Genomic DNA, 16,186 nt, shown 5'->3' on the forward strand with positions numbered 1-16,186 from the left:
ACCTCTGTGCTTTTATTTTTGCTCATTCGAGTGGCTCTGACCCTGCTCTATAATTACGTTACTTTCTACCCACTGTGCCGCGGCATTTCCAGTTCTGCTACCTCTCGCGGCTTCCTCGTTGGTCCCTGTGACGCTGTCACTCAAGGGCTTTCAAGTCAGCGATGTAGAAATCAAAAAGAAAAGGGAAATGGTCGGAGACACAGTGAGAATAAATGCTTCTGCTTTTCTCTCTTTTTTCCCCTTTCCCTTTTTACTTTATTCATTTAATCTCCCTGAGTGAGACTGTAAGGCTTAATGAAGGGTTGGACAGGTTACTAGAGACTGTTGATTTGGAGGGGGAGGGAAGAAAGAGCAAGAGAGAGAAAGAGAGAAGATAATTTGACATTTACCCCGACTGATCTAAACTGATTCGGTTATATTTATGGCTTATAAAGTGTTTAGAAAGATTGGGGGGGGGAGGAGAAACTCAACATGGCAAAGAGAAGGGAAAGAAGAAAATAATATTGACTGCCAAACAAAACTCGTACTTTAATTCCCACCTGGCCTCTGGGAGGGGAGAGCCAGCCTCAGCCTGAGCTAGCTGGGGCTGGGTTCACGTCTGGTGGGGCTGCCTATCCCTAGGGGTCTGCCCTTACCCCCAGTGTGGCCAGGTGACCTCCAGAGGAGACATCGGAACCGCTGTCCATCACAAAGCAGACTCAAGGTGGATCAACTGCTCACGCGGGGCGGGCCCGCCAAACTCCCTACCTGTCCTGCGTTCCCTCCTTCTCAGTCACCCTCTGCCTGGCCTCTTTGAGGAGCTCCACAAGGCTCACCTTTGTTCCCAGTATGTCTCATTGTCCTCTGGGTTCTCCTTAGAGAACGACATGACCCTTTAATGTCTTTTTTGTGGGGCATTATTGGAGTTTGAACTCACGGCTTTGCACTTGCTAGGCAGGCACTCTACTGCTTGAGCTATACCTCCAGCCCCCTCCAGTGTCTTCAAACCAGGTTTCTCCTTAACTCTGGACCCACATGCCCAATGGCTGGCCAGATGGCTCGCCCAGGCTATCTCAAAGAAGATCCATGATCGAGATACCCTAAACCCAAATGTGTGGTCTTTACTCAAGAACATTCCCTCTGAGCTGGGGTGCAGCTATGCTAGAGCCCTTCCTGACATGGTGAGGAACTGGGTTTGATCTCCTAGCCTCAGTGACTGCTATCAAGTACCCAGCTATTCACACCCCTCCACCTCCTGCCACCTCTAAGCCCTTTCAGCATACTTCCTAAAGATCTGTTAAATCCATCTACTTCTCTCTTGTCCCAGAGCCACCCTGGTCCACCCTTGCCAGCATCCAACCACACAAATCTATTCACCAGAGCAGCCAGAAGGACCTTCACAGAACACAAATCTGATCTCACCCTTCCTTTAAGATCTGGCCTCAGCCCCTCACCTTGGCTCCTTGGTTTCCTCTGCCCCACGTTTGTAGCACCTGGGTCTTCTGGGCTCTTTCCAGGCTCAGAACCCCTGCACCCAAGGTGCTGCCCCAGGACCCCCACCCCCACCAGGCTAACTCCTTCTGCTGTAGTTTAAATGGCAAGAAAGTCATACCAGGTGGCCTCCCAATCCCTAACTATTAAGCCCAGACAGAGTGTCCCATTCTGCCTCCCAGCCCACTGCTACCTTTTCTAATTCTGCAACCCAGCTATGGTTTGACTGGTGCTTTTCTCCCCAGCAGGCCCATACAGTCCATGAGGGCACAGATGGCCCTTTGTGATCTCCCTGTGCTCAGCACACATCTGAAGTGTTCAGCACAGAGGTGTTGAGAAAGCCGGTCAGAGGAGACACTGGACAGGACCGAGCCCCGCTGGGGTCAGGACGAGGTAGGGGGCACCTACCTCACCAGCTCCTCGTTGTAGAGAGACAGTGGGGACTCCCGCCCAAGGATGTACACCTGGCCCTTGAAGACAGACACCTGCACCTTCCCTTCCACCCGCTCCTGGGACTTGGCGATGCAGTGGCGAACAAATTCACATTCAGGGCTGTGCCAGAAACCTGCGGGGAGGAAACCAAGAGGATGCTGGGGGAAGACCACTGCCGCCTGCCTCAGGCCAGGGCACGGGGACACTGGGGTGCAGGAAGGGCACCCCAGGCGTTACCCCATGATGGTCTGGAGCTTTGGCACCATGTGTCTTGGTAAACGATATGGCTGGGGAACACACCTTCACACCTGTCCTAGAACCTTGCACAGGGTGGAGGTGGTGGGGGGGTGACCTCATCCTTTTAGGGAGACACTGCCTAGAGGTCAGGAGGAGGAGAGTGGCTCATGTCACAGACACTCAAGGAGTGCCACAGTGGTCACAGAGGGACCACTGGTGTGGTAAGGCCGATGTTGTTAGAGAAGGCAAGAGACCCCAAGCAGAGCTCAGAGGCACCGGTATCGGGACTGAGCAATGGGGATGCCAGGACTGCAGCTGGGTGTATTGGTTCTGGGTCAGACAGACCATGGGTATGTGTGGCCTTGACTTCTCTGTGCCTGTTTCCCTACCTCTGAGTAGAAATGACACAGCAGTACTGAATGTGGAGTTCCTGTATAGAGCAAGAGCTCCTGGGAACCAGATGAGGAAAGGGCCACCCCTCGGCCCAGGGAAATCACTGAACTGTTCTCTGCATGGTGCTAGTATTTTCAAATGCACAGCAAATATTTTTACATGTCTAAGGAGAGGTCCTGTGCTAAGCTCCTCTCCTGCACCAGCATCAACAACCCTAGGGAAAACGTCCAGGTGAGGGACTGTTGCTCTGACTGGAAGCAGGGCCTGACCTGGTGAGGCTGGAACACGCTTTGGGTTACAGATGGGCAGGGATATGCTGCCCGTCTTCTCCCCTCCTCTCTCCCATTAAAGCTGGGGAGGATGGGTGCTCCATCCAGATTGTCTTGGGACAGTCACTGCCTCCTCTCTGGTCTCTGCTGCGGGAGCTAGGACCAAGGGGCAGGCAGGTGGCCACAGCCAGGCTGGGGGAGGCACAGTGTCAGCCAGGTGGTAGGGTTTCTCTGAAACAGAGCTGGGAAGGTGAGCCCACCTGGGCAGCTGCAGGGCCAGATGGAGCATGATCTCCTGCCCTGATAAATGGCTGGGTCAGCCCCTGGCGGCGGCTATTGTTGAAGGCCCAAGCCTGGGGGCCTGGGGGGAATCTCCTGCTGAGGCTCTCCATGGGAAAGGGACAGGTGGCCTCTGAAATGGGGTCCTTGGCTTGCAGAAGTGGGGGAGGGCCAAGCAGGGAGAGAAGAGGTGGGTCCTTGCTCTCTAGTATCCTGCCATTTGAGTTCACATTGCAGCCCCACCCTGATATGTGATATAACCTCCCTGTGACTCAGTTTCCTCATTTGCATGATGAGATATCATTACGACCTCTCTGCTGGGAAGTGTCAGGTCTATGAGAATACAGCACAGAGCTCTGGACATTTGCTTTGCTGTTTGAACACCATGACCTCTGCCAGCCCTCACTGTATGCAGGGAGACAAAGGCCCAGAGAGGGCAAGAGAGTGTCCAAAGCCACACAGTAAGACCAGGAAGGAGCCCAGGTCTGAGGGAGTACTCCACCACAGTACCCCATTCCTGGCATTTTTTCCAGCAAGCCACTGGACCCTTGTGAGAAGGGACACTGATGCCCCCCCATAGCCACCATGTCCTGGGCTTGGCTGTCTTTCTCAGGTGGGATAATTAGCCCATTAAGTTCCAAGGCTGAAAGGCAGGTGGAGATGGAGCTAGTGATAGGGAGGGCAGAGATCATCCTGGGAGCCATTGGCCTGGGCTTTATCTCCAATCTCCTGCCTCTACTCCACAGAGGTCTTGGGCTCAGGTTTCTTTTCCCAGTGGACCCAGTCTAGGATGAGGACATTGAGCCTGGTCCCAGATGCCTGGTTGGGGGGGTGGGGAAGGAGACTCTGCCTGTCCCAGGACTGTGATGCACTGTAGGTGAGGGCTCGGGCTGAGCTGCAGAGGGATCCCCTCCCCCTTTGGGCTAGGCCCAACCAAGCTCTCCACACACGATCTTTTGTAATTGGGACAGCTCTGTGCACACTATGCATGATGCTCGTGTTACTGCTGAAGAAAGTGAGTCAAAGGGAGAGGAGGGGAGCTATGTCCCCTAAATGAGAACCTCCATCGGGCTCCTCAAGGGTCCTAAAGCTGGGGTCCTGCCAGGCTGACCCTGGATGCTGCTCCTAGAGGCAAGGGGTCTGCTTAAGCCCCATAAAACCAGGCCAGGAAGTCTGGGAACAGGGGAAGAGAGAAAGAAGGCAGCCAGACTCAGGCACACAGAGGCAGGGATCCAGGGCATCTAGGAGCTGGGCTGGGGCAGGTGGAGGGCTTCCCTGTGTTTCAATCATCCCATCTGTACCCTGAGGTCCCAGGCTGTGGGGACTCCAAGCAAGTCAAGTGCTACAGCAGAGTGGTGGGTTTTGGACTGGAGGAGTTAGCTATGATGGGGAAGAGAGCCGGCATGTCCCTGGCCTGGAGTCCTTCAATTTACAGGAGGAGAAACTGAGGCTCAGGGAGGGAACAAACTTGCCCACAACCATAACCTAGCCAGAGGCAAGGTGCTAGTCTTCTGCCTCCACTCAGAAACCGTGCCAGGCCTTTTGCTATTTAGTGCCACTGGAACATCATGCTCCATGTCACCATTCCAGACATGTGACAAATATTCAGACACTGCGCTCTCATCAGAAGCATGGTGGGTAGAATTATCATGTCCATTCTTCAGATGAGAAAGCCAAGGCCCACAGAGTGTGAGAACATGCTCGAGCCAAGCCAACTGTGGATCTGCAGCACGTCGTATCTCTCATGTGAGAATTCACCTCAAGTGCCCTCTGGGCTGTTGGGGGACAGGCTGCTGGAGGCTGCCCTTGATGTCTGTGGGGGCTCGGACATCATAGGGACTGGACAAAGTTAATATTAGCAATAACTACCTGGAATAAGCCTCGTCCCCCCTCTGAGGTTTTGTTTGCTTTTAAATCTTCTAATCACTACGCCTCATTTTAGGATTTAGAGGGCTCCGCACTGGCTGACAGAGCAGGGACTCAACCCAGGCAATGTTCTGCAGAGGCGCCATGCCTGCTAAGCTGTGCCCAGGTACCTAGGGCTCCCCTGTCTGGGCCACGGCACCTCTGCTCCCCTGGGAACTGGTAGGCCTCTGCAGCTGGCCTGTCCTGGACTCCAAGTTGCTGCAGCTCATCAGCCTTAACACCTTGAACAAGTATCTTTGCCTGCCCGGGCCTCAGTTTCCCTGCCTCTGTGAAGCTAAGATTAAATAACACCTACTAAGTGCCCAGCCCAGGGCCTGGTAGCAAGAGAGCAGGGGAAATGGCAGTGGTTGTCACTGTAGGACAAGAAGACCATCTGCCTATCCCCTCCTGGCCCCCACGGACACCTCCAGAACACCCAGCCCAGGTGCTGTCTCCTGCACCATACCCTGTCATGTCTTAATGATGGTCTTACTTTGTAAACAAAATCCACCTCAGTGGTGAAATCCTGCCGAGCTCCAGAGCTGGCAGGAAACAATGGTATTTAAACACCTGTCTGTACCTAGCAAAAGGTGGGGAGACTAAGTTTAAAAGCTGTTGGGAACAATGGCAGTGAGAAGTGATGCCAACCAAGAGCCAGCAAAACCTCCTGAGACCCTGGGATGAGTTACAGTGAATCTGGGAGGGGAGGGAGAGAGGGCTCAGCCCAGGCAACCCTGACCTCCTGTCCAGAGATGTCAGGTCAGCCAGAAGCAGTAGCCTGACCCCCAATAGCTCAGAGGACCTGTTGTGATTCCCCAAATTGGGGACATGTGAATGTTATAGATTGGGGGGTCAGAAAATGTCTTCTGTAAATGGCCAATTGTCAATGCTCCTATGCTTTCTCTCAAAACTACCCAAGTCCAGCCAGGCGCCGGTGGCTCACACATGTAATCCTAGTTACTCGGGAGGCAGAGATCAGGAGGATCATGGTTGTAAGCCAGCCTGGGAAAAATTGCTCTTGAGACCCTATCTCGAAAAAACCCATCACAGAAAAGGGCTGGAGGAGTGGCTCAAGGTGTAGGCCCTGAGTTCAAACCCCAGAACTCCAAATAAAAACAAACTACTTAACTCTGTCGCTGCAGCTGGACAGCATTTGTGGGCAGACATGAATGCACGTGGCCATGTCCCACTGGAACTATGTATGGACACTGAAATTGGAGTTTCATGTAATTTTCACATCACGAAAGCTCCCTGCCCCTCTCCCCATTTAAAAATGTAAAAACTATTCTTAGCTCAAGGGCAGGACAAAAACAGATGGCAGGCTAGATTTGGCCCTGGAAAACCTTGGTAGACACTGTGAGGGTCAGATTTGGAATCAGGAGGCTTGGGTCCCAACTTGGTGACAATGGGTGGGTATGAAACTCGGTCTGTGTGTCTGGAAGGTGGGACCACTCATGCTGGATGCTAATTCATCCACCAATTGTTCTGCAAGTGGGCTGGCCTCATGCCACACCAGGGGTTTCATGATCAAAATCTGGCTCCTGCCATGCTTAGGTCTGTGGCTGAGTTCTGGGTCAAAGAGTCTTTCCTGTGGGCGATAGTCAGGGGCAAACAATCTGACTAGGAACCAAACCCAGCTGGGCCCCTTTGGCTGTGTCCATGGGAACAAGGTCAGAGCCTGCACTTTCCTCCTAGAAGACTATGGGGAGCCACAAGTCCCACCCAGTGTCAGCTGCTTTCGTGGCTTTGCCACATGAAAGCCACAGGTGGAGGGTCAGCATCACTCTAACACCAGTGAAGGGTGTCATCATGGCATCGCCTCCTCCCTCCGTCATCCCTGCTTCACCTTGATCACTTTCCGCCTGCACCTCTGGGGTCTCAGAGAAGCTGGCAGTGGGTGGGGCGGAAGGAGATGGCAGTCGATGGGGGGAAGGCCTGAGGTGCTGGCGGGGGGGACGTTGGAGGGGGCGCTGGGACAGCTGTGAGTCATACGCACCGGTGTACACCAGCTCTGCGAATTTCAGACCCAGGCCCTGCTTGATCTTGCGCACTTCCCGATCCATGGTGAAGGCCTCGATGTCTAAATGAGCATGGTAAAGGATAGTCCCTGCTGGGGTCTCGTAGATACCTAGCCATTTTTCCAGGCAGGGGGAAAAGAAGAAAAAAGGAGAAACGCATGAAACCCAAACTGTCAGCAAATGACAAAAAAAAAAAAAAAAAAATAATGACTCGTCTGACAGGAGACAAGCCAGTCGGACCCATTCACTCCCAGCTTGCTGCAAAATGCATCTGTCATTACGTTCATGCTGGGGCCACGACAGTCCACTCGGCAGCTTGTGGAGAAAATGTCTAGATGCCCCCCTTTGAAGAGGCCCTCAGACGTGGGAAAATGACAGGGTTTCGGAGCAGTAACCCCCCCAATGTGTGCCCACCGGCCCGAGGCTGAAAACCTGTAATTAAACCGACTGTGGTAAAGCCCCGGGCCCCAAATATCCCTTCCTCCCTCCCACTAGGGAGCCAGGGAAAGGGGGATGGCTGTGTGCGCACATGCACATATGTGTACATGTGCGAACACGCGTGCTGACTGCAGCCAGGGGCTCCCTGGCAGCCATGTCTCTCCTGAGCCATGATCCCACTGTACAGATGGGGAAGCTGAGCCCTGAAAAAGGGACTCACCAGAGGCAGAGCTGGGAATGGAATCTAGGCCCCCTAAGTCTCTAGCCAGCACTGGTCACCGACCCACAGAAGCCCAAAACCAGGTCGGGGGGAGGGCCTTGCTCAAGTCCCCTCTGTTACTTCACTCAGTTCTTCCGTTTGCAAGACAACCTGTTTAGACCAGATGGTCTCTGAGGTGACATGAGGGGCCTGACCATGAGTTGAGCTGGGTTCCAAAGGTCCCCTTAGCTGTACTAAGTGATGTTTGAGGACTCAGAAGCACCAAGAGGCAGAACTGTCCACACTTGCAGGACCCAGACCCCTCTTGGTCTGGGAGTGTGGGCTCTGCCTTGGACAAACCTGCCTTGTGTCCACTGTCCTGATGGAGAACGGGCATAGCTACCACACCCACAAATACTACCCCAAAAACTTCCCTTCTCCCCACCATGTAATGTTAGGGCATTATAGAGGCAACTTCTCAGTCTCCAAAAACTTATTACCACTACCATCTTTCCACAGTGGCTGCTTAAAAAAACCACCCACGCTCACAGCAGCCCAGAAGCCCAAGGTGGAAGCACCCAGCTGTCTACTGTGGGAGGAACAGAAAGACAAATGGCCCAGGCACACAGGGCTATATTATTCAGTCTTAAAAAAGGAAGGACATCCTGCCAAGTGAAGAAAGCCAGTCACAGAAGGACGAATACTGTCGGGTTCCTCTCATGAGGTCAGAAAGGCAGGTAAATCCAGAAACAAAAGGTAGAATGGGGACTGCCCGGGGCTGGGGAGTGAGTGCTTAATGGGAAGATGGAAAAATCTGTGGCTGGATGGCAGTGGTGGCCGTGTAACCATGTCATTCTGATTAATGCCACCAAGCTGCACACTCACAAATAGTTAGAATGAGACATTTTATACTGAGGCTATTTCACAACCAAACCAGAACATGGGGAAGGCTGTCTGATGAGCTCTTCCTGCCCCAGAAGGTTCATCCTCTGAGAACTCCTCCAGGCTTTGAATTTATTTATTCACTTTTTAAGAGAGGATTTCTTTCTTTCTTTCTTTTTTGGCAATAATGGGGTTTGAACTCAGGGCCTCACACTTGCTAAGGGAGGCACTCTACCATTTGAACCACTCCACCAGCCCTTTACCGTGTTGGGTATTTGCGTGTCACAAACTATTTGCCTGGACTGGATAGCTAGGATTCCAGAGGTCCTTGGACAGACAGGATCTCATTATGTGACCCGGGCTGGCCTTGAACTAGCCTGCATCAGCTTCCTGAGGCTTGCATTGCAGGCGTGCACCTAGCCTGGTTTTGATCTTTAAAGTCTGGGAATCTCAGAAATGAAAGGCCCTTTAGCATCAACCAGGTGCTTAATTTCCATTTATGTGTTTATTTACTTTATTTATTATTATTATTATTATTATTATTTTGCAGTACTGGGGTTTGAACTCAGGGCCTTCACCTTGAGCCACTCCACCAGCTCTATATTTTGTGAAGGGTTTTTTGAGATAGGGTCTCACAGAACTATTTGCTTAGGCTGGCTTTGAACCACGATCCTCCTGATCTCTGCCTCCTGAGTCACTAGGATTACAGGTGTGAGCCACTGGTGCCTGGCTGTTTATTTACTTTGAGACAGGGTTTTATTATGTAGCCCAGGCTGGTCTTGAACTTGTGATTCCACTGCCACAGCCCCTGAAGTACTAGGATTACAGGCGTGCAACACCACCCCCAGTCTTCTCCTAACCTTTAGCTGCAGAACCAGCACTCAGGCACCCTGGACAAAAGCCGAGCACATAGAAGCTACGGCTGGGACCCCGCTGTGGGGAGCAGAGGTCCCTCTGCCGACCCTGGGCTCCACTGAGCAGCCCTTAAATCAGTGAACATCCACCTACCAATTTTACACATGAGAAGACTTGAGGTCCCAGGAGGGTAGTGACTTGCCCAAAGCCAGCCAGCCAACCAGAGGAGAAACAGGACCAGGAGAACAGTCTCCTGGCTTGGCTCCAGGTCACCTCTCAGGGCGTTTGGCAAGTGAGTCAGTGCAAGGCTGGAAGTCTCAGGCAACAGGTAAAAGTCCCTACAGAGACCAGGTGCCAGCAGGGCTATCATGTGCCACGAGCAGCTCTTGGGCAATCTCCACTGTCCCAAATCTATTTGTGACCTTTGTGTGGAAAATGGCCCCACCAACATCCCCAAGTTTGTTTGTTTTGGGCAATCCTGGGATTTGAACTCAGGACTTGATACAATTTGAGCTATGACCCTAGCCTTTTTTGCTTTAGTTTGGTTTCAGACAGGGTCTCAAGATTTTGCCTAGGGCTGGCCTTGGAACTTGATCCTCCTACCTCCATCTCCTGGGTAGCTGCCAGCATCCCAAAGTTTATGCATAAGGCCCAAGACCTCAACCCCAGGAGCCCCCATCATTACAGTAGCAGACACAGTCCAAACAGGCTCTGTATTTCATTTCTGCACAAACCACAGAGGGGCCAAAACACTGACAGAAGTGGTGGCAGACTAGATGGCCCAGAAAAGCTACCACCAACAGACTGAGAACAGGCGACTGTTCTTAGCACAGAAGTTGGGACCACTCCTTGGGGATCAGGGTGACTCCATACTCAAGTGACTCATGATGGCCCCAGGCCACTGAGAAAGTCCATTTAGAAAAACTAATGTGTGTAGAAGGTTTGGACATGTCTGCCTCCAAAATGGGAAAAAATGTCAAGGTTCAAGGGCAAGTTTTGAGCACCCTAGAAACCTTATCACCAAGGATAACGCCATTTGCCATGAACCACTGCAAGCAAGACACCCACTAAAGCCTGCCAATCATCTCGCCCTGGCACAGACTAGACTAGGAGCACAATGCTCATTAGGTTAGAAACAGCCTTCTAGTGATTTGTTTCGTGCGTTTTGGGAAAACCCAGAAACCTGCAAAGCCCATTCTTATACTGGCCACAGACAGGGGCAATGGCACCGTCATGCCCCTGCTGCTGCCTTTTCACCTCTGGGGTCCCAGGCAGCCTTCCCGTGGCCTTTCTGTCCTGGGCTGGACCAGCTGGGCCAAGGCCAAGCTGCATTGCTGTGTGACCTTGGCCCCTCTTAGCATCCTCTCTGAGCCCTTGGCAGGGAACCTGTCTGGAAAACAGGAAGGCTACCAAGTTTGGCTGCTCCTACACTCTAACTTCTTCTGAAGCCTGCCAGGAAGGCAAGCATGGTGATACACAGCTGTCCTGGCATGACACCCACACTGATGGTTTTGTCTCTAGAACTGCTAAAGGCCGACTCCACAATGTTACCTCCCAGTAGTGAGGAAGGGGAGAACACAAGTGGTATCCGGGGTTCAAGGAAGAGAGACAACTTGCCCAAGGTCCCCCAGTTACTACCTATCTCAGATGTGCCCCAGGGAAATGAGGCGCCACCAGGGGCAGAGAGAACCCCGTGGGTGGAAGGGAGGCAAAACCGGTCTCCTCCTGAGCCCCTAGAACCAGCCTCACGTTGATCAACTAACTGCAGGAAGGCTGGGGGCACAAAGCCAAGACATGGCCAAAAACCACACCAGCACAATTAATATTCCTGCTTCTGTCTTGGAAGGTGTTAAAGGTCTTTGTAACTGAAGAAAAAGCTTGTTTTTAGGTTGCTGCTGTCATGCACACACACACACGTCTTAAAGATCTTCCACAGGGGCACAGGGTACAGATGATTTCTATGTATTTCTTCTGGGAAAAAAAGACTAAAAAAATAAATCAGTGACAGAAACCTGATGCTAAAAGAGTGTGGATTTGGGGCTTTTGACAGTCCGCATACAAACCACTGCGCAAAAAGAAGGAGGAAATGACAGCTGAGCCTCGGAGCTGCCGTGGCAGAGACAACAGACATCTTCAGAGTGACACGCACAGCAGCTTCAAGTGTCTATTTTCATCTCCCCATGTTTACAGGAAAGACAGAGGTGTCAGCAGCCCTCTGCAGAGCAGCTTCAATCACACCCTAATTACCACCAAGGGGGGGTGTGAGGAAGGAGGATGAGGAGCTGGGGGTTGCAGCAGAGGGAGAGTGGACCAAGAGGAAGAGGTGGGGACCGCACAGCTGCTGCATTTCAGTTCTTCTCATCTGTCCCCAAGGCTGCCAGCTCAGCCTGGGTTAAGAGATTTGGCAGAATTGAGAGGGATCTGCCAAGCCAGCCGGGGTTAGGGTAGTGGTTAGGACACCTGGACCAAAGGCTGCAGTATCCAGAAGAAGGGATTTGGAAAGGCTAGGGTAAAGGAGGTTGGCTGAAGCCCAATGGCTCCCCTCTTAGGTACCAGGACCAAGGCTGGAGGTGGTTGCTATGGTGATGGGAGGCCAAGTCAGGGTGGGACTCTAGCCATCCTCTAGGTTTCTGAAGCTTGGCAGATCTAACCTGGGAATCAGGGTGGATCTCTGAGGCTGGCCACTTCAAGCCTCTGGGACTGAGAACCCCTCTGCTTCACAGGCCTCCCTCCACTCTTCATCTGGAATGTCCCATCTGAGCCCTCTGGGAGGGCTGGACAGGTGGGTGGACAGGTGGGTGGACAGGATGGGTAAGTGGGCAGGTAGCTCTGCTTCCTTCTTGGCTGGAGGAAGTGAGACAGAAGGAAAGCAGGGGGAGAGAAGGGAGGGTGGAGGAAAGAGGGGAGCATGGGGAAGTATACATAACAGAAAGAAGAGGAGAAAGCAGGGAAGTGGGAGCCAGCAGAAGAGCCGGGAGAAAGAGGAGAAAGGCAAGAAGCAGCGGTGGTGGCAGAGGAAAGACCAGATAGAGCACGGTGGGAGAGGGGAGAGCCGAGAGAGGTGAGCCCAATGACAGGCAAAAGACACGAATGCCTCCTTCCCTGCTTCCCTCCTGCCTGCCTCCCCCCTTCTCCTCCCCACTGATTTCATTTACTTCACTTAATTAGCCCCCCTCCAGAGTTAAAAAGATAATGTGATAATGGCGATGTGAACAGCCACACTGCATCCAGAGCTCGTCCATCTGCAGCTTCCCAGCCCTCTGTCCCTGACCTTGTGGCCCTAGTATCCACTGACCAGGCCATCCAGACCCAGGGTCCTGGCGCTGCCCAATTTCCTACCCTTCTGCTCCACCCCTGAGAAATAAAAAAACAAGCCCTTAACGAATTTCAATTACAAGCTTTGTAAAATCAATACAAATGACAGCCCCCCTGTACACAGTGATACGGACGACCTTGGATTCCAGCCCTACCCTCAATATAATTGGCGATTAACAGCCTCTCCCATTACCGTACACTTAAAAAACACCTCTCTGTGGGGGAGTCCACAGTGTCCTAATTTATTGCCTCTGATCCTCCTTTCTCACAGACAAATATTTGGAGTGCAGAGACTAAAAACACAATGCCACCCTAAAAATTGCAAAGTAAGAAAATAGGCAAGTGAGAACTTCTGGAAGGCAATGATGACATTTCAGACTGGTCCTTTTCTTGAAAGTTGTCAATTCAGAAAGGGAGAACAGCTTGCCTAAGGTTGCACAGCAACTTCCGAGAGTCAGAATCCCTATTTCTCTCCCCAAAGACTACACAGTGCTCAGATGAAATCCTGTGTTTTAGGGAGAGCCCCTCAGAGGTACATACCCATAATACCGTGACAGAACCAGGACTGAACTCCAGGTCCCTTTTCCTTCGTGGGGAGTAAGGAGCCAAAGAGGTTGGAACAAGTTGTTGATCTCATGGTTCTGCACTTCTGCCCCAGTTCTGGGATAATGGGAATCAGTCTATCTCCCAGACGCAGCACCTCAACCCATTCCACAGATGAAGAATAGAGGCTCCCATGATCAGGCCTCAGGTCTGGCACGAAAGCTTTGATCCTCTACAACAGTTCTTCCACATGCCTCCCCCAGGTCTCCAGGGAGCTCAGCCCCCATCAGACCCAACCCACCACTAAGCAGGCCAGTGGGTGCTTTCTGCCCTTCTCCACCACCCTCCAGGAATGCTCTGCCTTCTCCTCCCCACATTCAACCAACTGAGGCCTCTCTACTGTCACCTGCAGGATGTCTTCCCTGGAACACTGCAGTCCAGGCCTTCATCACAACTTCCTTCAGTTCACCCGCAAGGATGCCATTTCACAGAGTGACTTCAGGCCAGCCCATCCATTTGTGGCAATCTGATGGATTGGCGGTGCTTGCCAGCAGCACTGAGCTGCCTCTGGTGTCAACAGGGCAGCGCTACAACCAATTAGAGACGCCTGCCATGGCCATGGGAAGAGCATGACAACTACTGGACACCCTTGGGCTTCACTGCTCCCAGAGGCCCAGGCTGCCTTAGTGTTTCCCAGCACCTCTCTGGGGACTGGCCGCCATTGAAGGACCACCTGCATTGCGCCTGTTCTTTTTATCTCGTGTGGGTACAAATCCACATCTGTCCATCTCCAGAGCCCAAGCTCTTAGGCCTCCTCTCCATGACTCCCTGGGCAGAGTATCAGTCCTGGTCCTGCCACTGATGTGCCTGGGCCTTGAAAGAGTCCTCTCCCTTCCTGGAGACTTGGTTTCCCTATCTGTAAATGAGGTGCTGGTCTCAGGCCTCATGGCCCTTTCCTGTGCAGCACTGGGGGACTTCCATTGTACCCACTCCCAAAGGCAGGTGGAGACAAAGGGACATTTAATCAGATGCTAAATAGGAGGCCAGGATAAAAGGGAACAGCTAATTAGTCACCTTGTGCTCCACAAGGGCTGCCCAAGACAGGTTCAGCTGGGTTGTCTTTCAGGGACAGCCGTGTGGGGAGGAGGGAAAGAGGCAGAGTGGCTTGGTCCTTCCCTCCTCCTCACATCCACTGAGACAATTTCAAACAGGCCCACTCTGAGGCTTACCTCATTACACATGGGGAAACTGAGGTCCAGAGGTGCCAAGTCCAAGGTCATTGGCTAAGGCAGGGCAAACCTGGGCCAAGAGCTCCAGACATTCTACCTCGCAGACCAGCACCCTCCTCTGACAGTTGAAAACTGGCCATCAGCTCTCTTGAGTTTTAGGATCTTGGTAAAAGTGTCACGAAGGGCAAAGAGCCAGGGCTACACTTGGCCCGGTTTTACTTGCTTGTCTTATCTTTTCAAATTGACCCCAAGCAAAACAACTTGAACACCTGGCAAATGAGGGGCCCTGGATCATGCCCCCAGTATACACAAAAATTCAGATGCCCAATTCAGGGACTCGAACTCCTGGAACTGTGCCTCTCTGTCTCAGAGACCCCCTGAAAGAAAGCAGCATTGCTCTATCATACTTGGGCAGACCCTGAGGGACCTGAGATCCTCTAGTTGGATGGATGGGGAAACTGAGTCCTGGAGAGGAGGGTGTGACCAATGGAATGGCAAATGACTGATAAAGAGAGTCACAGAAGACATACATCTGCTTGGGGATAAACTCCTTCTCTCCCAGGGCCCAGCTAGCCACTCCACACTGAAGCAGAGCCCTGTGTTACTGGACAAAGGGGTTTGGTGCCATACCCTTTTATCCCCTCATAGCGCTGCTCCAGCAGGATTCCTGCCTTGCCTGCATGGCGTGCAAGAGGTAGACTTAACGAGCACGATATTGGCCTGGCAGTCTGCCTCCAAACTCGGCCTGCCTGCCTGTGACACAAGAGAGCCTGACCTCCAGCCCTGGCCCTGGCTGTCCCCTCTCCAAGCTCTCCTGGGCCCCTCCCAACTCTCTGGACAGTTCCTTTCATAATACCCCTGGAAGTCAGTGGCAAAGGCCATTGTCCCCACTTCACTGAAGGGAAACTGCAGTTGTGTGAGGTTTGCCCAAAGTCATCCATGTAGCACAGAGTGGCGTGGAACAGTGGTCTTGGGGTCTCTGGTGAGTGGGGTGCTGAGACACGCCCCAGGGTCCTGACTCACCTCGGGACTTCATTCCAATGAAGCGGTTCTCCACAATGTCTATGCGGCCCACACCGTGTTTGCCCCTGTGGGAGGAACAGGTCACAAATTCAGGCCCCGCCACAAGGTTTGGGTCCAGAGGTCAGCTCCATCTTAGGCTCTGAGACTCAGAGGATACCTCAACCAGGTCACCCTATCCAAGTGCCCCTTGTACAGGTGAATACACTGAGGCCCAGGGAAAGAAGTGTCAGCCTGATTTGAGTTTGCCTCTTCTGTCATCTCTGTCTTGGAGCCTGCCTGGCCCAGCCCTCACCACATTCATCTTTCCTTTTATCGGAGGGTCTGGAAGCCCTAGCCTGGCCAACCCTGGAAGGCAGCAGATCCTTGGGGCTGTTGTCTTCAGTGGCTGAAGTATTCAGATAGGGACTAGGATTCTCCCGCCAAACCCATCACTGGGCCAGGGGGCTGTATGCGTACGGGGCCAGGACACAGCCTGCCTTCCTCTACTCCTGCACTTCGGTTGTAAACACAGCTACAAAGGCCCAGGTGTGTCTGCAGGAGACAGTGGGCCCAGGACACCAGGCAGATCGCAGGCACTCACGCAACTTCGTTCAGGTACATGAAGAGTTCCAAGGAGGTGTGGTGGGTGGTGCCATCCTTGACATTGGTCACCTTCACGGGGACCCCTGGAGGAGGAAGAGGAGAAAACAGTAAGCCTTG

At 52.7% G+C, this 16,186-nt stretch overlaps 1 protein-coding gene across 2 annotated transcripts in view; it reads right to left on the minus strand.

Moving 5' to 3' along the window:
• Ass1 (argininosuccinate synthase 1) overlaps window positions 1–16,186 on the minus strand; it is a 50,984-nt gene that overhangs the window by 3,463 nt on the left and 31,335 nt on the right. For both annotated transcript variants that reach the window (XM_020185253.2, XM_074052992.1), the window contains 4 exons: window positions 16,068–16,152; window positions 15,488–15,552; window positions 6,982–7,113; window positions 1,879–2,035 (listed from right to left, as the gene is read on the minus strand). In XM_020185253.2, coding sequence (XP_020040842.1) covers window positions 1,879–2,035; window positions 6,982–7,113; window positions 15,488–15,552; window positions 16,068–16,152 — 439 coding nt within the window. The remainder of the gene's footprint in view (window positions 1–1,878; window positions 2,036–6,981; window positions 7,114–15,487; window positions 15,553–16,067; window positions 16,153–16,186) is intronic.

The sequence above is a fragment of the Castor canadensis genome, chromosome 13, assembly GCF_047511655.1.
Source record: "Castor canadensis chromosome 13, mCasCan1.hap1v2, whole genome shotgun sequence".
NCBI classification, from domain to species: domain Eukaryota; kingdom Metazoa; phylum Chordata; class Mammalia; order Rodentia; family Castoridae; genus Castor; species Castor canadensis.